This window comes from Athene noctua, chromosome 6, assembly GCF_965140245.1.
Source record: "Athene noctua chromosome 6, bAthNoc1.hap1.1, whole genome shotgun sequence".
NCBI classification, from domain to species: domain Eukaryota; kingdom Metazoa; phylum Chordata; class Aves; order Strigiformes; family Strigidae; genus Athene; species Athene noctua.
In genome coordinates, this window is record NC_134042.1 from 39,760,368 (window position 1) to 39,788,306 (window position 27,939).

General features: G+C 39.1%; 1 protein-coding gene across 5 annotated transcripts in view; it reads right to left on the reverse strand.

Annotated features, from left to right (window-relative positions):
* Positions 1-27,939, reverse strand: part of BEGAIN (brain enriched guanylate kinase associated) — a 161,289-nt gene that overhangs the window by 8,208 nt on the left and 125,142 nt on the right. For all 5 annotated transcript variants that reach the window (XM_074909295.1, XM_074909294.1, XM_074909293.1 and 2 more), the window contains one exon: positions 695-802. In XM_074909295.1, coding sequence (XP_074765396.1) covers positions 695-802 — 108 coding nt within the window. The remainder of the gene's footprint in view (positions 1-694; positions 803-27,939) is intronic.

Here is a 27,939-nt window from a genome sequence, read left to right on the forward strand (position 1 = left end):
AAGGATTTCCTGAACTTGGTTGCTAGGTGCAGTATGCATGCCAGTTTTCAGGAGTGTTTAATGAGATGCAGGGTGACAATTGCCAGAGATATTCCCTGTTTCATTGCAGATGGAGACAGGTAAATTGTTACACATGAACCACAGCTGGGGAAAACCTGGTTCACCCTCCCTACAATAATCTGAGCAACCAGGTTGGATCAATCCTACCTTCTGCTAGAATGGCTCACTTATGCTGGGCATATCATTTCAGTGAACAAAGACTGAAAGATCAGATGAACTGCAAGAAATCTAGGGCTCTAGACTGTGCCTAAAATCCTTATGATGAATCCTCACTCCATACATATGTCCATGTAATAGCTCTGATCATGTGCTTCGACCAGTTTGCTGTACTAGACTGCAATTGACAGCAAAATAAATGTGGGAATATTGCCATTTCTTAGATTTTTTTTTTTCATCAGTTTTTGGTTAGACATAAGGAAAAAAAATCAATGAAAAGACTCACCCCAACCCCACAGCATAAGCAGAGCTGAATTTACAAAATGATGGGTACAATCAAACATGAATTTTAACTGTTGAGGTGACAAATTACATTTTACATAAGCAGTAAGAAACTGTTCTCTAATTTCATGGGAAGTGCGTGGACTAATTTATTTTTGAATATAATCTCAAGATGCATCCATAATTAAATACTTACATTGTCTTCTGACAACTTATCTATTGTCACCTTGGCCTCTATTAAGTGATTATTGAGTGCAATTATTTCATGGCTCAAAGCCCGTTTTTCCTCTTCGTAATGTTGACCCTGTGTAGAAAATGGAGTAGTCAGTATTTTTTCTACTGTCAGAATATTTCAGAAAAAAAGCCCAAAGGTTGATGTCATTCTCAAATTCAGGAAAAAGCACAACAGATCGATATTTCTTTTTATTTATTATTTTTTACTGTTTTCACTCAGTAGATGAGGCAAAGTACTTTGAAAATATGGAGATCAAATTGAGCTCATATTAGGAACTTTCACAAAAGGTCCTAGCTAGCCTGTGCAAAAACATTCAGTGGAGCATCGGCTATACTTTCTTCATCACAAGGCAGGGTTTCTAACCTGGAAGGGACTTGTGCTGCTCTTGGCTTTTGCTACAATAATGTTTCACTTATGCCATTAGCTCCCATTCTCATCAGGGAGGAAGAAAATTATTTAGAAAGGAAAGTAGCTGTGTATGAGCCAATTTCTTTTTAGCTGTTGACTGTGCTGACTGCTTTAAAAGCCCTGAATGAAGTTGTTCATTTCTCAAGATGAATGTTTGCCTGATTGCAGGGTTAACACTCATTAGCAGAATGTGACCCACTGTGGGATAACAGGGAAATAGTCTGATTCAAACTTCTTGCTGCCCACTAGTTTAATCTTGTTACCAGTAGGCTGTAACTCTTTATTATAAATGCAAAAAAATCAGCAGGAAAAGTGCCACTGGCCCTTCCCATACCATGTCCCATTTTCATATTGCAGTGTTTATTGCACCACCTTATATATAAAAAATTATTTTGTAACAATCGTTAATAATTTTGCCTCAAGTCTTACATTAGTATTAAAGAGTATGGTACCTTCTGAATGCCCTAGCTGAGATCAAGACATCTTCCTTGTGCTCAGAGATGTACAAGACCATGATAACAAGAAGGTTTGCCAATTACCTGGAAGGATCTTTTAGAAAGCACCGTTGCAATAAGAGCAGAAAGTAGGATAAACTTTAATGTACGTTTGTTTTGTTTAGCGAACCCAATTCAGTGACAAATTCATAATCTCACTTCCCATTCTAAAATTGTTACAGTAATTTGTGAAGGGCTTTCTCCAGCAGGATGACTGTATTACCTACTGAAATTTCCCAAATGCCATACTGCCAGGGTCACACAAAATATCTTCCATCAACATGCAGTCGAGATAGTCATCTAATTGACAGCAATGGGAATTGTGTGTTTTGAAGTCCGAATGAATATCAAGGTTAATTATCCACCTGCAAAGCACCAGGCTACATCGAAGAAGGATGATTAAATTGGAAGTGGCAACTCTCATCCTAAGTTGCTATTTAGAGAAAAAACACCTTCTCAAATTGTCTAAGCAAACCCACGGCTTGCTTTAAACAGTGCAGATATGATTGAAATGTCCTTGTGAAGGTCTGGACTGGCCTGTTTTAATGTCAGCTTTTCTACAGACCATCTGTTCTCCGCTGCTGCAAGATCTCTGTCCTGACAGCCCAGGTGTGCCTCAAGGCTGGTTCAGGCTTGACATCTCTCCCATCCTTGTTCCCATTGAGCAGGTGCTCCTGCTAGCTGCCTGGGGACTGTATCATGGAAAGCCAAAGTGTAGCTTTCAGAGCTTGCAAGAGCTCCAACCTCACTGCTTTTAACAAGATATGTGATCTTAGGGTCTATGTTTTTTAATTAGGCAGATCAACGTGGTTTTATATGAGGCCCTTAATTCTCATTGATTTTATTGTGAACTAAACAACTAGGCACTTTGTAAGCCTCCCGGACATCTGTGCACCTCCAGAAATCTGTCTCCTTTGAGAGTATGACTGAAGAATACATTTTCAAATGTATTTAGCTCTGTAATGAGGTTGATAACTGACTACCTAAGTACCTGGGAAAAAGATGTCCCCTCAATTTTCCAAGTCATTTCATGCATTTGAAGAATCCAGGTTCACTGAGTACAGACTTAATCTTCCAAATAACCATTTGTATTGAAGATTTTATCAATACTTGTACAACAAGTTGTTAATGTCAGGGCAGCTGATTTGTAGGACCCCTTTTTCCTCTAAGTCTCTCTGATTTCAGTGAGTGTTGCTCTTGCATAACCAAACTGAACTTGAGTCACTATATTTTACAGTTCAGGAAAGATCATCTGATCAAGGATTTATAGTCTTCAGCAGAGGGAAACTCATAAAAGGACAGAAGATTCAGGCTTTGGAAGCACTACTTTCCATTGCTTTGAGTAATTCTGAATCTGAATGAATTATGGTTTCATTTTATTTCAGTTATGATAACTTTTGGGATGATGCTTTCCAGACTTTGTATCTGACCAAGTGTGTCTCTAAAAAGTATTTTGTAGTTGTTGAACTGTAAAATTCACCTCAGTCCAAATTTATACTGCACAAGTCAGCAGATAGACACCAAAGTAATAAACATCTCAGCAGTGCTGTGCATGAGGGGGAATGTGAAAGAAAGGCCAGTCCCAGTCTTCTCCACCAGTATACGTTTGCATCTTTCTCTTGAACTCGGTGTTGTTGACATGAGCAAAGAGTCTGTCTCACTGTGGCAAAATGAGGTAGCCTAAGGGCAAACAGAACCCTGAAAGTCTTTGGTGTATTGACCATATACTGTGCATCCATCTTTGAAAGTTTAAGGATGTTATAGTGGTCCAGTGGTGACAACAAGGGGACAGGCTTAATCCTGACACCACCTTGAGGAAAATGGTACAGCTGGAAGAGATGGTGGGGTAGTGCTGGATCACTGCATTAAGAGGATTGCTGGTTACTGGGGACCGCAACTTTGAGGTCTCCAGTTGCAGTTGGACAATCATATTTTCAGCATCAGGTATAGATGTCAGACAGGGATGAAAGGTGGAAAGGAATCATAATGTCAATGCTATGATTGTAAGTTACAAATATAAATGCTTATTTTACTTATAACTGCTTTTGGCAGATCCCTCTATTTCTGGTAGCTTTTAGATGCTTGGTCCTCCTGCTCTTCTATAAGGCTGGTGACCTCTCCTGTCTCCTTTTGGCACTGTTTTCTGCTTTCAGGTGCTGAAACCAGTTTCAAAATTCAGTAACAGATTAAGTTAATGGTGTTACTGATATGACAATAGCTTGCAGCTGGTCTTAGGGTTCCTGAAGTCCACTCCAAAATGCCACAGCTACAGGCTGCAACAGGCTGAGCTTCTGGTAGATCTTTGTTTAGAAAATTTGTTGAGTCCACTCAGTGCATTTTGCTCCTACCTGTTCTCCTGGCACAGAGCCAGTATAGAAGAATACAGCTCCATAGTGGCTGACAGATGTGAGGGAACTGCAATCATTTGCCCACATCTGAATCCTATCAAATTCATACTGCTGGGTGGCTCCAGCAGTGCACAGTGCTGATATTAATCTTGGGGGAACCAAGCACTCAGAGTCCTTGCTCCTAGCCTGGATTTAGCATGAGCCTCATTGCTTCTTTCTCAGATCTGATGAAGGAATTTGACATCTACTCTTCACAGAGAGATCAAATGATACCATAAAAAGCTTTATAAAAGGGATAAAAGATGTCATCTGTCTGGAACCTTGTTTTTCTTATAATTTGTATCTATCATAGCGACAACATCCTTCATATATTTACAGATCCATAAAAATATAAGGCATCACTTTCAAGTGTTTGCTATCATCTAGTCCCTGCATCTGTTATCTGTTGTATAAGTGCTGTAAAAAGAGTTTTGGTAGGTTGAAATAAATTGGTAGCATGAAATAATTGATAGATAAGTGTATTTTTGAAAGTTACAAAAGTTGGATGAAAAGATCTGCTTTTCTTGCATATTAGTGGATACACAAAGGTTCCTACTCTAGTTCTTTGGCAGAAATGGGGCAGTCTAAAGGCTGGCTGTCTCTTTGGTCATGTTTCAGTCTCCCTTCAATGCTTTCCAGCAGCTGAAGAGTGTCCTACTGTAAAGCAGTGTCAGCCTATTAGTCAAGGCTAGGCTGCTTACTGTCGTCTCTGCTGTCCCGTGGGAGCTTTGGGATGTGTATAGACCTTTTGAAATCAGTCTCAATTTTGCAAATGAACAGTGCTGGTCTGTGGAAATGTCAGCCTTTTCAAACATGGCAAATTAAATCTGTTCTTGATGTTCCTGTAAGGAACATTTCAATGGATAGCATTTCAATGCTATCATGAGAATAATATAATGGTAGTAGTGACCATCAAGGTAATAGTGACCAGCAGCATCCCTTTGGAAATACCTCTTAATAAGTAATGGCTGAATAACAGACAGAAAGAGAGACTTGTTGTGTTACAAATAACACCAAAGTGGAACTGGTATCCCATTCTGAATGACTGGACAGAGGTTCACTGCAGTGTTTTTGGATGTGGAATACAGGCAGAACTTTGTTCCGTTTTTTCTTTACTACTGTGCTTGTCCAGGAGGAAGACAGCACTTCCACAGGAGAAATTCCCAACCTTTTTGGACCAGTGTAACACTGTTAACTGAGTACTTTTCTCACAGAGAATCAGTCATGATATTTTCATTGCAAATATTAATAGGTGCTGTAAGGTATCTGCTAAGCAACCTCACTGTATTTACTGTTGTTCTGTGAATCATATTTGGCAAACAAGTGCTTGTAGGGGTATACTTTCAAGACAAGGTTTGTATATTTTAAGGTGGTATTTTATAATCTTATTGAAATAATGTTATGAAGGATAGAACTGAGTGTAGATGACACAAAAGTGGGAGGAGTGGGTGGTACACCAGAGGGTTGTGCTGCAATCCAGAAGGACCTCGACAGGCTGAAGAAATGGGCTAACAGTAACCTACGGAAGTTCAACAAGGGAAAGTGTGAAGTTCTGAACCTGGGGAGGAACAACCCCATACACCAATGCGTGCTGGGGGACACCTAGCTGGAAAGCAGCCTTGCAGAAGAGGCCTGGAGGTCCTGGTGGATATCAAGCTGAACATGAGCCAGCAATGTGCCCTTGCTGCAAAGAAGGCCAATGGTAACCAGGGCTGCATTAGGAGAAGTGTTACCAGCAAGTGGAGGGAGGTGATCCTTCCCCTCAGCACCAGTGTGACCACACCTGGAGCACTGTGTCCAGTTAAGGCTCCTCAGTACAAGATGGATACAGACATACTGGACAGAGAGTCCAAGAAATGGCCAGGAAGCATGATAAAGGGATTGGAACATTTCTCTTATGAGGAAAGCCTGAGAGAGCTGGGACTGTTTAGCCTGGTGAAGACAAAGCTCAGGTTGGATGTCATCAATGTGCATAAGTACCTGAAGGGAGAGTGCAAAGAAGACAAAGCCAGGCTCCTTTCAGTGGTGCCCAGTGATAGGACAAGAGGCAATAGGCACAAACTGAAACACAAGCAGTGCCATCTGAAAATCAGAAGACACTTTTTTTGTGAGGGTCACTAAGTTCTGGAAAAGGTTGCCCAGAGATGTGGAGTTTCCATCCTTGGAGATATTCAAAAGCCATCTGGACATGGTCCTGGGCAATGTGATCTAGGTGCTTGAGCAAGTGGGTTGGTCCAGATGACCTCCAGAGGTCCCTTCAAACCTTGACCATTCTGTGATTCTGTGAGTTCTGTAACAAATTATGTCTGCCATGCCTGATTTGACTGCTGTGATAACTGGTATGTGGCATCTGGGGTTGTTATGATACATGGTATTTTAAAATCCTGTTATTAGCAAATACTGACACCTGCCATAGAAGTAAATGCTTCAATTGTTATGCAAATATAATTTAATATATAATTAATATATCTCTAGGTTCTAATAAAATAGAGAACAAGAATACATTGGATATGATATAAGCTCACTGTGGTATTCCATCAAGACTTCAAACAGACCTCAGGTTAGGCTTGGTACATGTGAATGCATGTCTTCTGGAGTCAGTGAAGCAGCACCTAAATATTACTGATAATTACACTAATAATGGAGGATGAGAGTGTGTTATCTATTACAAAGAAAGGACACCCAGGTGCTCCATGCATTCTCAGTGATTGTTCAGTGTCAGTACTTCAATGATGAGTGAGGATGAATTTGTTTTATAGCATCTGTCAGTGCATATCTCATATCCTGGTGAGAAATAAATAAAAATAGTCATCCCTTGTGGAACTGAAGGTCGGGAGAGTATACAGTAGTCTCTCCCATCAGGTGTGGAAACTTTACACTGTTGCAGAGGGTAATAATGTAGCTTAGTTCAAGCTTATGTGCACTCTTCTTCACATCCAGGGAAGAAGAGCTATTCACATCCAGTCATGGTTTGTGGGCACAGTTTTGAAATAGTGTGTTTGAACCAAGGGACCTCTTAGCTTGCTGGCAGAGTCTTAAATAGAAAACAGGGCAGTGGGGGGATGACAAGGCCAGGGGCATATCTGACAATATAAAGAAAACAAGAATGAGAAAACTTGTGGTGGAAATAAACCTTTTTTCTATTCTAACTCTTGAAGTTAACAGCTGTTCTATTTACAGTACTTCCCTATACACCGTATGCATAACATATGTTTTATCAATTGTCTCATTAAAAATACGGTTTAGATTTGCAGATATTACTGGGTATTCTCTGCAGTAATTAATGATTTTAAGCATTACTGCATGTTAGTTTCTGCTCTGCAGATCTTCATGTTGTTATGACAGATCACACGTTTGTGTGCGTGCATGTTTATGGATGCTTTGGGGCTATGTGAGTTTATCTGCCAGTTAAGAGCCTAGCTATGGATATTCCCTACTCACACTCACTTGCACCCATGGGCAGAAACTGTAATAAAAGCAGTGAACTGACAAGATGAGAACAAGTAAGAATAATAAAAGACATTTAAATAAATAATGAAACTTTGTCAACTGATACCAGTTCCTGACATGATCCTTGGGGAGCAGGATTTGGTGCTGATCATTGTTTGAGAGCACTATTTAGTATGTGTTGCATTTTTTGTTTTACTTCTTTGTATAACAATCTTTTTTTTGGTTTAACAGTAAAATGAGTATCCAAAGGAGCTATTCACTTACAGACTCACTGAACCTACAAGTCTGTTTAAGAATGTGCATCTTTACAAGCAACTAGAGAAAAAGAGCCAAAAGTTTAGCTGATTTATTAGGTAATTCCTTACCAAGTTGCAAACAAAAGTGCAGGAATGTGTAGGGACATATGCAGAGGCTGTGACAGCATCCTGATTGCATTTCATGAGGTACCACTGTCTCATCTTTGCTTTCCACTGCAGTAATCCCCAGGACACCTGTCCTTGTCTCAACACCTCTTCATAATGCTAATAGAGCCTGGCTTTCAGGAATGCCATTACACTACAGTAAGGAGTAATGACTAATTCATTATATTTATTTTAGAGTATATGAGATATTTATTTAAAGTGATTTTCTGTTTTCAAGCTGACAACGGTGCAGGCAATGCTGCATTCTTCAGAGACAAATGTTTATGGCATTAAGGATTTTAAAATGCTCACTTTTCTGGGAGGGTCAGAGAGATATGTTTTTGATGTGTCTTGTGCCTGAGGCCCTACTTACTGCAAAAATCTATGTCATGTTGGAGTTCTTCCATGCAAAGAAGATAGTTGCAAGAACATTATTCCAATGTGACGGGCCTTTCTTATGATGAATACATGGGATAAAAGGAAGTAACAGCTGTAAGAACCTTGGGTTGTCTCAGCAAGAGACTGGATTGTCTGTTCTTGCAATAGCTTAAGTTTTTTTGATTTTGAAATTTTACCTAGGAGCTTACAAAATAATTAAAAATAATTATATGGTCATAGTGAAAAGGAAGGAAATAGAGGCTTCAGCTGAGCTACTGGTAAGGAGTGAAATAGTTTGCAAAAAAGAAAAAGAAGCTATGGGAATGTGTAGAAGTAGAGAAGTACCATGACTGCGGGCCACACAAGGTAGGCTCATCAGGCTTGCAGTTTGAAGCTGTCACTCTAATGACTGATTGTTTGATGATCAAACTTTCTAGCCACACAGGTTCATCTGTGGAAATGAAATTACTGGAGACAGGATATTGCTTAGACTCAAATTAATGGACTGGAAAGAGAAAGTTGCATTAATTTCTCCAAGTAAAGAAGTAAAATGGCCTAGAAAGGAAAATGTGGAATTCTGAACTTTGGAGTCTTATATTCATTCATAATAATTGCAGATCATTTTAATATGCAAGTGAATTCTAATTAGAGTTGACTACCTAAGCACAGGCAATTTCCCGGACAAATAACAAAACTAAGGTGAGATAATTTACAGTACTTTGCTCTTTATTATTTTGTTCTGCTCTAGGAATTTTAAAAATTCACATTTCCTGTCACCTTTTGACATTTTTTCTTAATAATTAGTTGGGTAGAAGAAAAATTAAACTCCCCTCCCCTTCCCCTTGTAATTGCTGTCTTAAAATAACTGTTTAGCTAAATGCTCTCTCTTGGGAGATAAGATACTTCTCTCTCAGAGAAGTGTGCTCTGATTTATCACACTCCTGTGGCAAGGCTGACTTTTCCTCTCTAAGTTTTCATGAGTGCACAAGATCTGCTCTTGCAGTGAAGACTTGTGCTGAGCCAGATTTGTGTCCAAGCCCTGCTTGGTGGTGCCTGACCAGCTCAGAGCCAGACCTAACAGGTCTGCTCTCCCTTCAGTGCTTGTCACAATAGTAATCATGGTATTAGTCCTATTGCTGTATTATTGTTACGCTCTAGGCTTCTGTCTCCTGTCTACCCCAGTTCACATCTAGGGCTCTTCCTCTTGTTGAATTCAATCCTTATAAACATGTCCATGTCCAATGTGTGTATGCCTTTATATTCTGCTCTTCTCATCTCTTAAATATACTTAATATACATTGAAACATAACCTGGGAATATTGATTGGAAAGATTTGGTGAACTGGCTGAAAAAGTGTAGTACAGGGAATAAGCATAAAGCATGTGTGTCTCTTCTGAGTGAGTTAGTCCACCTTTTTAAATTAAAAATTATCTCTGCTATTTACTTTGTAAAATCTTATGTTGGGTGCAGCTAGTTAAGGTTTCATGGCTTACACCCCCCCACCCCCCCTCAATCAACCCCATCTTCTTAAGAACATTGTGAGAAAATTCCTATAAGCTCTTTTCAAGGCAGAGCAGGGGAAGTTCATTAAAGTAAAATGCTCTGTTCAAATATCCAGCCCCTCAGACCCTGCTAAATAGTGTCTTTTTGGCAGCATCCCAATCCAAAGTGCCATAACCAAGTATAATGACTATATTAAATAACTAGTGTGAAAAAAGTCTAAAAAAGAAGAGTCATTATGTAAATTGCTTGAACAAATAGGGAATTTTGCTTCCAGTCCTGGTAATACGTTTCTCAAGTCTCTTCTGCCTCCTAACTCAGTTCTCTGCGGAGCTGTTTTGGTGGTTGTTGTTGTAGAGTTTTTTTATATGGGTTTAATTGTGGCTCTGGAATTGCTGAGAAACCCTGGGTGGAGGGACAGGCAGGAATGTGCTAGAGAGCTGGAGTGATGTTTACTGAATGGTTGTGGTCACATAAGCCTTTGCTAGATATAGACAGAGGCTTTGCTAGACATTTGATCCTCATATCGGGGCCACTGCTTCTGCTGACTAGTGTTTGAGGAGTAAACTCTCCTGGTATAAGAAAAGGCTGCACAATGGATCTCTCAGTGTACTGCTTAAGCTTTACTATAAAGAAGACACAACACTTCCTCCCCATCTGATTGCTGGGATCAAATCCAAAGAAAATAAAACACGGATGTATTTTTATGAAAGGATTTTCTCCTACAACCAGATAGGAAATTCACTGCTGTATGTTCCTTATGTTGCTATTCAGGGTGGTCACTTGAACCGTTGCTTCCAGAGTTTGTGTAGATGAGAGAGACTCTACCTTTTGGTTGAGACAAATGTCATAACCTTTCTTCTGTGTCATAAGATCAACTGTCTTGAATCAGCTCTACTCTCCTTTATGCTGTTTCAGAGCTATGCTGGAGTTTCATTTTTCTCTCTAACTATTTTGCATTATACTGTAACTCCACAGTCCTTTTTTTCAGCCACGAATCTGGTTTAAAAGCCCTTTTCTGCCACACAGCAGTTCATGGCCCCATCAGCTCTGCTGGCACAACTTCGTTGCCATCCTGAAAACCAGGCTGGTGAAAAATAACCCTTTAAAATGGAAAAAACCCTTTGTTTGGGAAAGTGGTCCTTTAAGCTATCTTTTCCATTAAGGAATGTGTACATGGATTCAATACCCTCAGTATTTCTTTGTGGCATTCAGAGATCTGGCTCACAGTCTGGATATTGTCCTGTACAATCTCAAGATGCAGATTTCTTTCACCCTAGAGCTTTGCAAAAATTTGAACACTGTGATTTCTTGATACCATTTATCATAGCTATTCATATATTTCCTAATAATATTAAATCTCTAAGATATTATTTTCACAGCAGCCTATAAATATTAATATCCTCTTCAGCAGAGTCTAAGGCAGACCTTCCCTTATTTATATGTCTAGAGTGTTGTCGTTCAAGTCTAAGCCAGTCACCTTCCTGCCTTCGTTCAATCAGCATAGAGATTTCTGCAAAGCATGAAATTCCTCATTGTATAGTGATTTTTTTGAGAACTATCAGAGGAACAGCTCTCCAATGGTGCCTGCTTCTCTCCACTGGCTGGCAGAGACGTGAGGATAAAAATGCTTCAGACACTTACATGGTAAATAAGCATCTAGCTTTCAGATACCCCAAACTAGGTAAAATGAAGCTTACTTTAAGTAACGAGCTCAATGGCATACAAATGATGTTTGGCAGAGACAAGGACTGAATCCATATCTCCCAAGACATAAGACTTATAATTGATGGGAAGCTTGCTTTTCTGGGTCTGTAACTGTCCCCAGGGAAGAGCAGTATGAAGGGGTTTTGTAACTGATGGGAATCTAGCTGAGGTAGGCTTTCAGTAAGTTGATTGGAAATGACCTGCTGCAAGTTTTGAAGGGAAAACCTCAAGGAATGGAGAATATGCTGCTTCCCTGGGTAACAGGAGCTCTATGCCTCTGCATTTGCAAACATTTTTCCCCATTTGAACAGGTCCGGATCCTGAGTGTCGTCATAGTTCTTGTTTTGTCTGATTAAAAAGCTATCTAATTTTTATTGTTTTCTCCCTGTGAAGACATTCATACAAGTTAGTAATCTTTCTTTGCTACACTAAACAAGCAAGGTCCTTGAGTCTCTTGCTGAGGCAGCTTCTTTACTTCTCATCTTACTTTTCAGTTGTCAGGCAGCTTCAGTGATTTTCCACACCCTTTAATAAAATGTAAGTATCAGAACTTCAGTGACTGTCTTCAAACTGGATTTCCCCTTGCCTGAAACTGTGGCAAAATCATTATTCTATGCTATTCACTTTTTCCATGGTTATAGAAATACTACATTTATCACCTTTGCCATGACGTGCTTCTGGGAGCTCACGTTGAATTGTTCAGCCAGTCTGACTTTCAGAGTCGCTGACCTTTCCTGAGTTTCTGCTTTCCAGAGTACGACCCTCTCCGTTCACTTCCTCCTTCCCATTTTTTTGATACTGCCTGCAAAGCACCTACATAGATTTTATGCTTCTAGGTGTCTGTGGGAAAACATATCATGGCAGAATGGACACAGCTTATGAGAGGCACTGGTCAGTCTGAATGATCTACTTACCAACATTTAACAATGTTGCTAATCTTTTTTATCTCCTTTTATCAGCAATAATTTTATGTTTACTTTTAGGACACTGTTGAAAACACTGATTAATGTTGAGAACTGTGTCAATCACTGGGCTGTCCTGATCCAGTCCTCCGAAGAGACTCTTTTGTAATGGAAGTTTCCCAGTGCCTGCTACTTTTTGAGGTGGCTGTTAGTAATTTTACAACCCATTACTAACTGCTTTTGATAGTGTATCATGGTAGTTTTGTAATCACAGTTCTATGAAGTGGTACTTGTCATGTCTTACTGTCCAAATATATCTACTCGATTGCCTTTGCTAAAGAAATTGTGGTTTGTTTAACAATTTTTCATAAAAACGTGTTGATTTCATTATTTATACTTCTGTGATTTAGTCTTCCAGTAGCTGAACATCATAAATAATCATTTTGTGTTTTATACAACCTCTATTTACCCCATTCTATGCTTGACCTCTTGGATGTTGGTAAAGAGGAGCATTTTTTTCATCGTCTCAGAATTATGCCAACATTCAGAGACTTTTTAAAAATAAACATCAGATTAACACATTAGTATGTATTTTTAATTTAGCTCAGAGTAGGAAGCCAGGAATCTGCACAGCCAGTTCTTTTAGGACTTTTAGGTGGAAGCTTATGTAGGCTGCTCTTTTTTAAAAAAAATATTTCTGCAAGTGTTCCCTAAGACATACTGCTCAATGTTGTCTGTAGTTCCCATTGAATTTGGAAGTTGGATTGCAATCAGTAGTAAAAAAATGTTCTGGCTTAAAGCAAAGTGTGGCAGAGGAGCTCTGCCTCCCGCTAAGAGCAGCTGAGTGAAGAAGGAAAAATTCAGAAAGATGCTCATCTGGTTTCTGGCACATGTGGCAAGGCAAGGACTTGAAGTGTCATGAAATGCCCAGTTAGGTCAGAAGGAGACATTGTCCAGCACAGGCAGCCTATGATAGTGGCTTTTCAAAGCTGGTGTAAGAAGTAGATGACAATTATAGTATAGCCAGGAGGCAGCTGCTTCACATTTGGACAACACAGGACCACAGAGGCAATAATACTGGGGGACTTTACCCAGTATTATTGTCCCTGAGTGTTGAGGTACCCCAACAGCAGAAGCATTTAATATGTCTCTGGGTGCTGCACTGAGTGATTTTGAAAAATCCTTCCACAAAGCATCAGAGATGAAAACTCTGTAATGAGCTTTTCAGTCTAACCTTAACACACTTGATTCCTTTTCTTAACTGTGGTGTTTGCTGAATGACATTGCTCTGACAGTTAATTACTGCTTATAGCTAATTAATTTACTTTCAGACACAGCTCTCTGGGGAAAAACAAAATGAAAACCCAAAACCAAACCAAACCACAAAACTTTCTGGTAAACATACAGTGTTAACCAAATTATTTTTCATTTGCTCTTTTTTGTAATTTGCTTTTTTTCCCTTCTCTGTGGGATGGTCTTATAATCATGGATACTGAAATAATTTGACAGATACTTCCTTTCTGCCAAGGGAATATGAAAAGCCCTGGAAGCCTGGTAGGTAAACTATTCTCTGGCATTTAGAAAATGAGATTTAGATGCCATAACCAAATCCTCTCTCACTGTGAAAAGTAAGACTTTATTGGTTTATGGGAAATGTGAGTATTGGGCAGGATGGTAGGCCCCCGAACCTGTCAGAAAAGGAAGAAAAAAGAATAAGCTTGTGATTGAGAACAGTGCTGGTTGATGCTTACAGTTTTGATCTTAGGAAGGAACTTTATGGGGACTCTTTTTATCATAAAGTTTGGGGAGGAATGGGAAATATTTTTCAGAGAACACTCCCACTAAATTAAAGGTTGGAGGCCAGACCCAAAGGCACTGCTCTTGAAAAGTCCATTTCCTTCTCCTGTTGCGTGAGTGACTTCTGATTCCTTCCATCCTCCGTCTTGCTACTGTTCAAAAGTATTTCTAGGAACATAGTTTTAAATTCAGTGAAACTTTGTCTGACTTTGTCCTCAACTTTTGGTTTATGACTTTTGTTTATGACCTGGTTTATAGATTTTTGTTTTCCTTGTATTTACACATTGTTCTGTTTGAATGTATCGTCCACATAACATGGTACATTGCATGTACTAGTTGTCTTCAGAATTCATCTGATTTCCCGTTCCTGTTCTAAGTCTTTCTGTTATAACATTTTATGTTTTAATACTAGAGATATAATTTGACTTTTAGCTACTGAGGTCTGTTTATTGAGAGAAATGTGCTAATGTGGAAGGACACTGATGAGCTGTGTTGATTCTCATTAGCGATAAGAAATTTGTGTCAAGGCTTTAGACAAAGACTCTGATTGTTAAAAGGGTTCTTTTATCCTAATTTTTAGTTCTAGCTTTGAATCTTAAGAGACATTATTTCTGTTCTGCCACTTCAAAATAAGAGAATGAATACTGTCCCCATGCATGAGCATATTTGAGGTAAGAGGCTAACCTTCAGGCAACCTGAGAGCTAGAAATAATGTCAGATGCCTCTGCACTAGTCTCAAGTTTCAGCAGAAGTCATGAGTTGTTTTTAGAGGTAAGGAGGTCAAGTACATGCTGAATCAAAACTTTTAAATCTTGTTCTGTAACCTGCTGTGGTAGGGAAAAGTCTCGGTGTGCTCCAGAATCTGGCTCCAGTAAATTACTTAAAGTCATCAGCAAAACTACATCTTGGTTCTCTCTCATTTTATCTGTTATAGCTGTAGGAAAAATAACCTAATAGAGATATTTTTAAATACGTTAAATTATAATTCAATACAGGTAAGTAGGAGAAGAAAAAAACCTTTCATTGCAGGCAATGGGAGATCTATATTATTTTAAACCTCATCACAGCCTGAGCTAACTGCTTGTGATGACAAAACTAGGCTCTATTGGAAGGTACAGAAACACTTCCTACTACTCTGGCATGATTTCAAAGTCCATATTTTCCAGGAGATCAGATACAGGAGGTTGATTCTAAGCAATGTCCTAATTGCTATTTGATCACTAACATAAATGAAACTTCAGAGCTGGCATGAGGTGCCGTGTCCGATTTTAGGTTCTCTAGATCTGTCTTGCGTGAAAATCCAGGCATTCATAAATAATTTAGCCAACTCAGTCAAAATAACATGCTTTTTTAATAGGTTTTCTATGCCAGCAAGAAGACCACTGTGATCAACTCATCTGATTCGTCTAGCTAATGCCATAAACATTTCAATCAGCAATTCCAATGTTTGGAGAATGCATATTTTTTTCTACCAGTGAGTAACTGCCTGAAGATCCTGCAGAAAGCTGGCTAACATTTCATGAGATGCTTGTTGCCTAGTTGAAGAAGGCTGAGTCCATACATGTGACCTGTGTGTCCTGGTGCAGTGAAAACCACCCTAGTCTCACTGCTCTGTGCAGCTAAAGGTCATTATTCTCTGGCACTGGCTACTCTTTGGGTTTGGCATTTTGTGCAAGCTTTGAGCTGTGGTGGGCTGCTCTGAATGGCCATATGAGTCTGTCCAGTCTTCCCTGGTAAAGTCTCAGCACGGGTCACTCCATATCAGCCTCAGTGAGAAAAAGGTCTGCCATTGAATGGGACCTAGAGTCAGGTCATTGATATGAGGGTGAATGGGACTGTGAGGACTGTAGGAGAAATGAATATGAAAAATCAAAGTCAAACAGCGATATCTTTAAACTGTACAACATGTTAATTATCACTATTTATCACTGTCAAGTGACCATGGACCTGTTAGAAGTTTAGAACTGAAACCCTTAATATATTCTTTATAGGAACAAAAGCTCCTGAATTATGCAGCAGCCTAAAATGTTCCTACTACAGGTGACTCAGCTTCCCTATGCATTATTTAAAGAGTCCTATGATATTAGTCTGCTGCTATGTAACTGCAATCTATACCACCCTTTTTCACCAGCGTGTTTTTACAAAAACGTAATTCTAATAGCAGTCATTGGAAACAGTCCTGCTAATGGACTTCTGTGGTATGCATTAATCTTCATCTTGCTCTGTAGGTGTCTCCAGCAGTATTTTAAATATATAGTAGAACTGATGGTGACTCCTTTCTAATTTTGGAGAATGAAAGCTGGAATTATATTTGCATTTCTGGTCTAAGAAAAGACATTTCAAGATCTATGATATGGGATTATCTGGAAGAGGTGGAGAAGCATCAGAGCACCAGGTTAAGGTGCTCAAGTGCTCTATGAACGAGAGGGAGGTGGAAGCAGCACCTTGCAAGTGTTAAAACTATCTGCCAAGACAGAGCCCTATAACCTGACTCTGGTGTTTTAAAGTTAATGTGATACAGATGCAGTAAAAAAGCTTGAGCTGACTTCTCAAACTTCAGTCAGAAAAAATTAAAAAGAAACCACATATCTCATACCATTTCAACAACTTGTACATCTCTGTAGGATGCATCTTTGTTTTGTTGTAGTGTTGCTTAAATAAAGTGGCCTGAACATTTAAAAATATTAAGGGCTTCCCCCTAAGGTTAATTTTCCATTATTTATGTGTTGCTGAAAGATTTTCTTCAAATCATCAGTATAAAAACTCTCTTCTGTATTTCACAATGCAATGGATAACACAGAGCTTTAAAATAGAAATTGTTTCCCAGTCTTAAAACTGAGAAGCATTACTCTGTGCTCATAACATGAATACGATGCACAACATTTCTTTTAGAAGAGGATTAAAATCCAATAATCTCATTGGGAAATATGGTATCAAAACAGAGTTGATGAGAGAACCATTTTATTATCATACCACTTGTGAGGATGAAGAGGAATTTCCAAATTAAAGAGCCAAATGTGTGTGTGTGTGTTTGTGGAGTAAAATCCCTCCAGCCTGAACCTTTTCATAACACTGATATTAATTTCTCTTCTCTCCCAAATCTCATTTTTAAAGGCACTTTTCAATTCCCCTGAAAGTGGGGGAAAAATATGATTGGCTGTTCCTATAGTGATTGCAGAGGCTGCCACCTCCTGACTACTGGGAAGAACTGCTAGATAAGTCAGAACAGAAAATCTAGTCAGAATAGAAAATGTATTAATTTTTCAACTCCTTAGCTAAATGCACCAGTACTTCTCGATGATATTTATTATTAGGACCCATTCTCAAAGTTACTCTGATTTACTCTGTGTATTGATCTGTGCAGGACTCTGAAAGCCCTGCTGTTTTGGCATTTCTAGCTATGAAAAAAACAAGGACTAACAATTACTGAATATGCTCCTGCTTCCTCAGGTTGAGCACAAAGGAACTTTAGTGATTAAATCTGGAAAATGAATTTCCTGGGAGTGCTGAGGAGCTACTTAATGCTCCTACCTTCTCAAATGCTTGCTGAGATCAGGACAAGTAAAATGTATTATGACCTTTAGGATAAATTAGAAATAATGTCAATTATGACACTAATTCTGGAACTAAAAATGCAGGTGCTATATGGTGTCATGGCATATGCAAGCACTGAAAGGATGATGTCATTGAAATCAATATAAATTTAGTTCTGAGATGTTACTGCATTCCCTAATATTGAGGTAGTCCCTGGGAGCCTTCTTCATGGACCAGGACCCCATCAAGAGCAAAATGCCATGCAGAGGGAAAAAAAAAAAAAAAAGAGATCCCAGCATCATTGGGGATGGATAATTGTAGGCTTCAGCTGCCTAAACAAACTTGAGCCAAATCCTATTATCTCATATAAAGGAGCCTGGTTTTGTTTAAGAGAACCCTTTAGGACTCATTGCTGTTACATCTGCATCATCCCTTTGGATTCATCCTTAAAAGATGACTCTTGCCCAAACCACACAATTGTCAGACCTTTTCAGCTGGTGGAAAATGTGGCAGGTTTCTAATATGTCAACTAAGATATACACATTTTCTATAAACAGTGTTCAAAGAGTGATGGGTGGGGGCTGCTGCCCTGCACAGGAGATGTTGTCACAGAGATGCTGATGCTTCCCAAAAAATGTGGTTACATGGCGCTATTCAGAATAGGAGAAGTTACCTTTTATGTTCTATTTCTAGGCACTGCTTCTATGTCTTTGTCTGGATATAATAATTCTGTACCAAAATTCACTATGTTGGTAGCTCATGGTATGTCCTCTTAGCCTTTGTCATTGCTTTGTTTTTTCTCCCCCACTACCTCCTCATTGCGAACAACCAGCCCATGTCACTTTTGCCTTAGCCAGTCTCAGCCTGCAGCCAGCTGTCATTTAGCTCACTCCCTGACTTCTGTGAAATATCAAGGAAACAAGGGCCTCTTTCCTCTGCCTTAGATTATTTTCATTGTAAACCCTCAGTAGGCCTTTATTTTCATTTCTGGCACAGAACATGTTCTCTGAAAGAGTATATAATAAGAAAGGAAAATCATAATCTGCTGAAGAGTTAACACAGGTAGGTGTGTCCAAGAAGAGTAGCCCTATGACTGCAGACCACTTCTGAAAATTTGACCTTTGTCTCTGTGAGCCATGAAGGTCTTTGAAAATCTGGAAATACACATATAAATGCATTGAACACACAGCAATGTTGAGAAGATGCTCAGTTCACAATAAGAAATGCTTGATGCCAAAGGTATATTGGACTAGAAAGGACCCTGTGAGTTAATGAGTCCCACTTCTTGCTACTGCAGTCAGCTGTGTTGTAAATTCTAACCGTAAACTGATCACACTTCAGCATCAATATAACTAAGCAGTAGAGCTGCCCCTAATAAAAGTTGTTCTAGTCCTCTGGGGATTTGCAACCCTTGTCTAATATTCAGGTTAAATTTATTAATGGTTAGTGTCTATCCATTTGTTATTGTAACAGTAGTGTGTTTTATTTTAAATAGCTCTTCGCCTCTGCTACGTTTATAGAAACTTAGACTGATGAGTTTATAGAAAGCAGTCAGAATCCTCACAACCTTTATTCTCTTAGGCTAAAAAAGCCAGCATCTTTTAATCTCATTTCAGAAGATAAATTCTTCATTTCCTTGATTATTGTAGTCCTGTTACAGACTGAATTAATCTTCCTTACATCTGGGTGCCTGGGACTGCATATTGTATTCCAGATGGCCTCATCATGGCCTCATTCTCTAAAAATGCCTCACAAGGGACATCTGAAACCAAATGACTTTTCCAGCAATGATTGACTAACCAAGACAGAGTCTTCTTCCTTTCTGCACCACCAGTGGGTAATGCCTATTTTATGACAGATTTTTTTCATTATTTCGAGGGCACAGCTTTGTCTTGCCTATGGGTGGGTATATATCTGAGAAAAGTGTTGAAGCACAGGGCCCTTGCTGCTCGTGTAGGCAGTTGAGTAACACAGCCAGTTGCTCCAAGAGACTGATTCATGTTCTAACTGATACTGGAAGTGTCCATCTTTCCTTGTTGACTATAGAAGGAACACATGAATTTCGTGTTCCTAAATTGGGTTACTTGGTTACCTGGTTACTTGGTGCTGCAAAATTTCATCTTGTTCCTATGGCTCAGGGACATTCAATCTCTCATATGCTTCCCAGCCCCCATCATGGTGGCACAATTACTGGAACTGATGTAGGACAAGTGATCATTGATTGTAGAAAGGCCTTATATTGTCTTTCTCTGGCCAAAAAACTACATCCTTGGTTCCCTAGAAAGTTGATGGTTCAGCTGCCTTTTCCGTCAGCGTGATTGTGTCCTGCTTCCACATGGTAATTTTCTATTTTGTATCTTCATTTGTACGAGTGATTATTTTTGCTTGTCCCACATAAGTGTATGCTTTACTTCTTTTGGGGCTATCCTGAACACCAATTTCTCCACTATCCGTTACATGACATCTTGTCCTACTACTAATACAGACAAAGTTCCTTTTGCTATATGTTTTACTTTCCCTTGTGAAGTCTATTTCACCTCAAATTTTGGCAATTTTAATTTTATTTCTATGCTTTATGACATACAGGTTTCTCCTTTATTATTCAACATATTACCTGTGAGGCAGTTTCTCATTCAGTTAATGCCAGAAATACTCTATATAATTTTTCCGCCTTATTTGGAGTGCATAATCCCGTATCTTTGATTTCAAGAGCTTTTAGTCCTTTTGATATTCCAGGTTCTTGAATTCTTTAGTCCAGTTAAGCAGTCCTCTTAATTCCTCTGAATTTTGTCAGTCCAGATAAATGTTCCTCTTAGTTTCTCTGAATTCTGCTGTAAAATCCAAAGTCAGAGCTGCACATACAATTCTGACGTTACTCTGACTCTAATGTATCTCTCAACAGAGTGTTTTTCTAAACATTAATATAATTCTTTAATGACAACCATTTGAGTATTTCTCTAAGTCAGTACTAGTTGAGCTTCTCAACTACTTTTCCTTAGTGTGGATCATATCCTACTTACAACTGTGTGGACCTTTCCATGCACAGATCTCATGGTGTCATTGTAGTGACAAAGCAATGTCCTTTAATTGTACTCCATATTCTATGTGGAAAGCATCTTCAATAGATATTCTGATAAAAAATAGTAACAAATAAGGAGGAAAAGAAATAAGCTTGTGTTCTGTTACACTTCTAACTTTGGCTGTAGCTGTTCCCATGACAATCAGTGAACTTGTTCCAAACTAACCAGTACACTGCATTTCTATTTACCAGGTTTTACTTACTTTTTTCAATTCTACTGGGATAATTATGGAAGGAAACACTTGCATCACAGGAACTGTTCTTCCAGGCAATTCACATCACTATGGGATGAACAATTTCTCAGCTCTTCTAAGTTTATAAATACAACTCAGATGAAGTTACATCTTTTGGCTTGGTGGGAAGGAAATGAAATAAAACATAGGGTTTTTTTTACCCAGATCTCAGTTATCTAACTAGATATCTTTCAACTAGATTACTCTAATTGCATTGAAATGAGGTGTGTAGCAGCAAAAGAACTTAGAAAATTTAAAAATAGATCTACTTTCTAGGTTTACAGTGCTGTCCACAGCAAATGACTACCCCAGCTCTATTTTTTCTTACCATTTCTCACCCAATTAAGCCCATTCCTTAGGCATAAGTGTCTGTCCTAATACACCAGAGACTGAGCAGAGGATCTTTAAAACTCAAGACCTGAGTAAAAATCCTCCTGTACAGGTAAGGCCTGGAGCAGACTGGTGACATACAGCACATAATGACCACTGGGTTTCAAGTGCTCATTTAAAATAAACCATGGGTTACAGAATTTAGTTGACAGCTTATTCGGTTGATAGTTTAATTTCTCTGGTGCGCTCACTTGCAGGCTTCTACTCTCTCTCCTTCTCTTATCCCTCCTTCCCCTCCTCCTCTCCACCGGCATTAAAGCTAGAACCTTGGAGATCCATATTTGATCACCCAGCCAAACTTCAGTGAGATGTGTTTGATTTCTTTCACAGTTTATATCTTGGGTTGTTTGGATGAAGGTAATTTTAGCTCCTTGAACCATGTTAAAGCAGGGCTGGGATTTCAGCTATCCTTGTAGGAACTAATTAATAGGTCATAAACATGTCATGGGAAGCAAATGTTTACTCTTAATTTTGAAAAGAAAGTAAATTTGGGATTTTTTTCATCCTCATAGGAGGAAAAAAAATCTGCTACAACACCAGTTCTATGTACCTTTTAATTAGGTTATTTAATCAAGATGCTTTTGATCTGAACATTATTGTTCTGTATTGCAGTCTGGAGGGACTGATCAGTCTGAGATTCAGCTTCCCATGGATAACCAGCAGCACTCAGTTGCCAAGCAGGATGATCTCTTAAACTACCTGGAAAATTCTCTTAAGAGCTGCCTCAGAACATGGGGATTAATCTTGACTGTGTATTTCAGCTCCATTTCAATTCTTTAACTGTTTATTCACCGAAAAAGAAAATAAAACTTTACTGCCAATCTGAAGGGCCTTTAGGCAGGCATCTGTGCATTTCTAGCACGTAGGAACTTATGTAGAATATAAGCTGGTAATTTAAATTGGGTTGTGAGAATAGCACTGGAAAAGGCTGAACAAATAAAATGGAACTAGTTCATTCATCATTTTAATAGCATTTAGTTTGCCTCATAAAGAAAGTGGCAGCTTTTATTGCTCATACAAGGACTTATGCCACTATTAAAAAATGGTGCTTCAGCTACTTCTGCTCTAAAGTGCAGAGTGTGACAAACCCCAGTGGACTAAATACTATTTACTACTTAGCACCTAAATGCTAACTAATAAAGCAAAGTGGAAGGGCAGTGTTTAGAAACAGCAACTGCAATATTTAAAGCCTGATTGTAGGGAGAAGAACAATACCTTAAAGAAAAACATTTGTCTCAGAATGTTGAGATGTTAGAAGTTTACAGATTCAAATCTGTTGACTTTTATGGCCTCATGTTGCATTAAAACAGCAAGGTGTAATAGGATTAAAGCTTCATCAAAACATGAATTCTACTCTAAAAAGCTTACGTGGTGCGACTCTCAGACACTGTGGAGAAATCTTGCTAGATACACTCTTAACTCTTCCTAAGCCCACCACTGGTTTTCACCTATTCTCTGCATCCAGAGTTTTAAAGAAAAGCCTATCAGCACTGACAAATCATTTAGGTTCCAACAGATTCACGACTTATGCTGCAAAAATTAAGGATGAGGAAGAGAGGTGAACTCCCTGGTTTTGGCCAAAAATGTCATTTCAGAATTGTTCCCTCCAGGGAACTGCAGTATAGATAGCTCTTGCATGCTTCTGCTTTGTGAAATGGGATCCCTGGGCTGCTGATGTATTCTGTAGTCTATTTTTGCTCTGAATCACTCTTGTCCCTCATGGGAACTGTTGTTCATTCAGGGCAGATGTTTCAGAGAAGTCAGCGAGACAAGGATCCAAATGACAAATCCCTGAGACACTTGGGTGCCATTTCTGACACAGAGTGTTCAGCTGAGTTTGGAGTTAAAAATCGAACACCTTACAATTACTTTCTAAATGAAAAGCTGAAGTCTGCCCTTAAAAATCTGATACTGTCTGATAAAAAAAATCCAACATCATAATTCAGGAGATTAACCATCAGACTGGGTAATTTTCTATTGAAAAGGACTTAAACCAAAACTTTTCTATCAGTCTCATAGAAGGCCTTCTAGGCTTTTAGTCTGTTCTCCTGCAGGGAGCAATGTGGGTGTCTGTGTCTTGGATGTTTCTAAATCATATCCAAACTCTGATTAATTTTTACTGATGCCTTTAGTCACTTGTTTCCCCCTCACAAACAGCTGGGGATAACTCCTAACTGACTGCTGAGCCCCTCAGTATAAATGGAGCAGCAATTTGCTAATGGGCTATGTAGAAAAGGATGGAGCGGGAAAAACTGTGGGAGATGGATATAAAAATGCCCTGGTAAGGGATCTAACCATGAAAGAATGAAATACAAGGTCTTCCTCTCTCAGATTTATTTTGTTTTCATGGTTTACCCTTCTGGCCTATTGGTTGCATCAACTTACATTTTCCAAACTAAATATTTTACTGAAATCAATGAAAGATCTAAACAACAGAAGAATTGTATGTCAGGCCAGAGATGCGTCTGGCCTACTACCAGTTTGAGAGCAGAGGCACCCAGAGTGGTGTACAAGAACAGGGCAAGCAGAGAGTCATGATTTCCCAGAATATCCTCCTAGCCTCTGGTAATTTGCAATTAAGGACTTCCTTACTTATAGGTGACACTATACCAAATTAGTATCTTATTACTTTCTTAATCCAGATGTGATTTTAGCATCCATAATATCCTGTGGCAGGAAGATCTTTAACTAGGTGCTGTGTGGATAAGTGCTTCCCGTTTTATGATTTGAAACTGTCACTTGCTCCTCTCATTTGATGCCCTCTGGTTCTTTTATTGACTGAGATGAGAAATCATTACTGTTTATTTCTTGCTGTCCCATGGATTTTCAGATGTCTTTCCTGGAATTCTCTCTGCCATTTCTTCCACAGGCTGAAGAGTCCTCATTGTGCACTTACACTTTGCATGGAACATGCTCCACAGTTTTCTCATCCTGTTGCTTTTCACTATATTTTTTTTCTATTTCTCCTGTATGTTTTTTGAGATGGAGAAACCTAAACTGCATACAGTAGTCAGCTTATGGATGCGCCACTGCCTTTTACTATGGCATAATGATGTTCCTATTCTGTTCTTTTTGGGGGTACTGATAGATGGAAAGCTGGACATAAGCCAGAAATGTGTGCTTACAGACAAGAAGGCCAACCATATCCTGGGCTGCATCAAAAGAAGTGTGGCCAGCAGGGAGGTGATTCTTCGCCTCTACTCCACTCTGGTGAGACCCAACCTGGAGTTCTGTGTCCAGCTCTGGAGCCCTCAGCACAGGAAAGACATGGACTTGTTGAAGAGGGTCCAGAGGAGGGCCACGAAAATGATGAGAGGGATGGAACACCTCTCCTATGAGGAAAAGCTGAGAGAGTTGGGGTTGTTCAGCCTGGAGAAGAGAAGGCTCTGGGGAGACATTATTGTGGTCTTTCAATACTGAAAGGTGTCTTATAAGAAAGAGGGGGATAAATGTTCTGGTAGGGCTTGTTGTGATAGGACAAGAAATAATTACTTTATATTAAAAGAGGGTAGATTCAGACTAGATACAAGGAAGAAATTTTTTATGATGAGGGTGATGAAACAGTGGAACAGGTTGCCCAGAGAGGTGGTGGATGCCCCATCCCTGGAAGCATTAAAGGTCAGGTTGGACAGGACACTGAGCAACCTGATCTGGTTGAAGATGTCCCTGCTCCTTGCATGGGTGTTGGACTTGATGAGCTTTAAAGGTCTCTTCCAACTCAAAGTATTCTATGATAATATACAGAAAGTTTTAAGGCAGTGTTTTATTAGAAGTATCTATTATAACTAAAAACTCTGAGTGATAATAGCTAGTTCTTGATCTCTCAGGGCATGTGTGAGGTTAGAACGGGGATTCTGTCAGTCACTGCTTGGAAATCCTTCTGTTGATTGCTGCAATTCCTTTTACACCCACAGCCCTGAGTACCTCACTGCTGTCAGGGAATGCTCTCATTGCCCTGGTCAGCTGCCTTTTACAGGCCATCTCTAAACATGCACAGACCTGAAATCAGATCTGCCCCTCATTATTCTTCATTGATGAAATGGGCCACTTATGGTTAATTTTCTGCCTTTTAACATCTCAACAAGAGAAACATACTAATTTATAACCATCATTATCAGTTATACCATAATTTAAATTTAACCACTCATGTCTTCTGTATCTTTTCTGTGTCGAACATATGTTTAAGGTACAGCAAGTTTATAACAATAACGAATTCAGTGCCTTTATTCTGGTTGCCAGTAAGCACTAGAAAGGACATACCGTGACTTCCATATCATGCATTTCTGCTTCAGACAATTAGAAATAAGGAGTATGAAGATATGAATCTGGAGTTAGTCAGTTTGTTTAGACATATAATTGTGTCTGTGTCATGTCCATCTGTGTTTCATGTCTGTATCATTCTGTGTCCCCCCCATTCTTTTTTACTTCAGAGAAGTTTTGTGGTCAGCCATTGAAGACAACTCAGAAAACAAAGGCTATGACATTGCTCCTGGATCCACCAATCATCTGCTTGGTATCCCATTCTGATTAAGTATGTGCACCGCCAACCTGAAGGCTTTAATTTTCATATTTTCGTTAGTGTTTGGTTAGGGAAGAAGTAGAAATAATTGGCTGTAATAATGGACTGTTCATGCCTGCAAAGTGAAATGAACACATTCATGGGCTTACTTCCTTCTGCTGTTGGTGCAGACTGCTTTATTCAAGCTGATTTGCAGTGGAAGCTTATCTCTAGGTTCTGGCTGTGAGAGGAAAAGTAAATAAGCCTAAGCAATTAGAGTAATGTTCATGCAGGTGCAAAGTGCCTGCACAAAGCTCTATTTACTCTTGCCTTCAAGCCCCTTTAATCACCACTGCAGAGCTTAAGTTGTACATGAGGCTTTTGTGTGTTGTATTTCCTACATAGAGTATTTGAGTGCTTCTATTTCACTATAGAAATCCTCAGCCCCAGAGACATATTTGGTACCAAAATATCTCTGAGCATCTTCTCAGTCCTTGATGGAATGAGACACTTCAGTAATGAGTGGACATGCTGTAGAGTCTCCAAGGTCATTCAAAGGTTTGTAGTACTGATTAGTAGCACTGTAAAAAAATAATAATTCTGATCTGTGTAATTCTACAAACAAATGCAAAATGATGAGAATCAAAGGCTTCCGAAAAACATCTGCACTACCTTGGTAATGATCTGCACTACCTTGGTAATGATCTGCACATCTAATGAAGTGTAAACCCCTACGGAAATCAATGTACCACTGGGATTGTCTTTTCTGTAATTTAATATTTTTTATAATTCTTTTTTCTCTGGTAATGGAATCTCCTTTTGTTTGTTCGCCCTACTGCTACTTTAAAATTGAGCAGTTAAAACTATGTTGGAAGATTTCCCAAAAAAGCTTTATTCATGTTACCGAAATTCACAGTAACTGTTTATTTCTCTCTCTTGTGGTGCATCCCAAAAAGTGAGTGATTTATCTATTAGGTTTACATTAGTGGTGGCCTGAGGGGAGAATTTCAGGCAGAAATTCTATAATATTTTCTGCAGCAAAGCTCTTCCTTTAAGGTCAGAAAAATCACAAGGCTGTTGATTCTCTGGTAAACGACAACAAAAGAAAAATTTTAGCCCATTTGTTAAGAAAAGCTTTAAGTATAAGCAAATATTTGAACAATGTGTACTTTACTTTTGGATGAAGGATATGTAAAATTGACTGAGTCATAGATTTAGGGTTTAAAGTTAATGTTAGATCAGCTAATATAATCTCATCTGTAAATTAGTTAATTGAATTCCAGTCTTGCACTTAGACCAATAATATGTGTTGGCTGAGGAACATCTATAACATATGCAAATCAGTTTATACCTCCTGCCAAAATAATCCTTGGGCTCCTATGTGTGTTTCTCTTTTGTTATTGTTATTGTTGATTTTTTCCCCTCTGGTGCATGACAATCTCAGACACAGAACTTAGTTAGCTGAAAATTTGTGACATTTATCATTACCTCTGGTCAGCTATCAAACTTTGCCCCCGTCTGCTATGACATCTCTCATCAGTTTTATTCTCCTGTGAAAGTCTCTGTATCCATTTCTCTGTTGGTGACTTCTTCTCCCAGGCTGACAGGACAACACTTTTTTTTTTTTTTTTTTTTTCCCCCAGCCAGGATTTTACAGGGAGGAGAGAGGAAAATACTGTTAAAAAGGGAGGTGGAGAAATAAGAGAGAAGAGGCACCATCAAGTCAGTCTTTTTATTCACCCTCTCCCTTTGGGAACTGCAGGCCAGTCTCATATCTGAGTGGCAAAACTGTTGCAAGCATCTCACTTAGGTAGGTCATATTGGGATTTTGGAAAAACTGTAGATGATGGGGTAGAAGTAGGCAAGAAGGTTTACAGGGGGGTTCCACACAAGAGTCTTGGCCTCCTACCCTCTTTCCTCCATTCTTCTAGAGTATAGGACTTCATCTCTCCTTACTGCCATGTATTTGACAATCCCTACCATTTCCCACAAGAACTGCTTTGGTCTCCTTCCTTCCTTTCCAAACTTCTGGGAGAGTATAAGAAAGA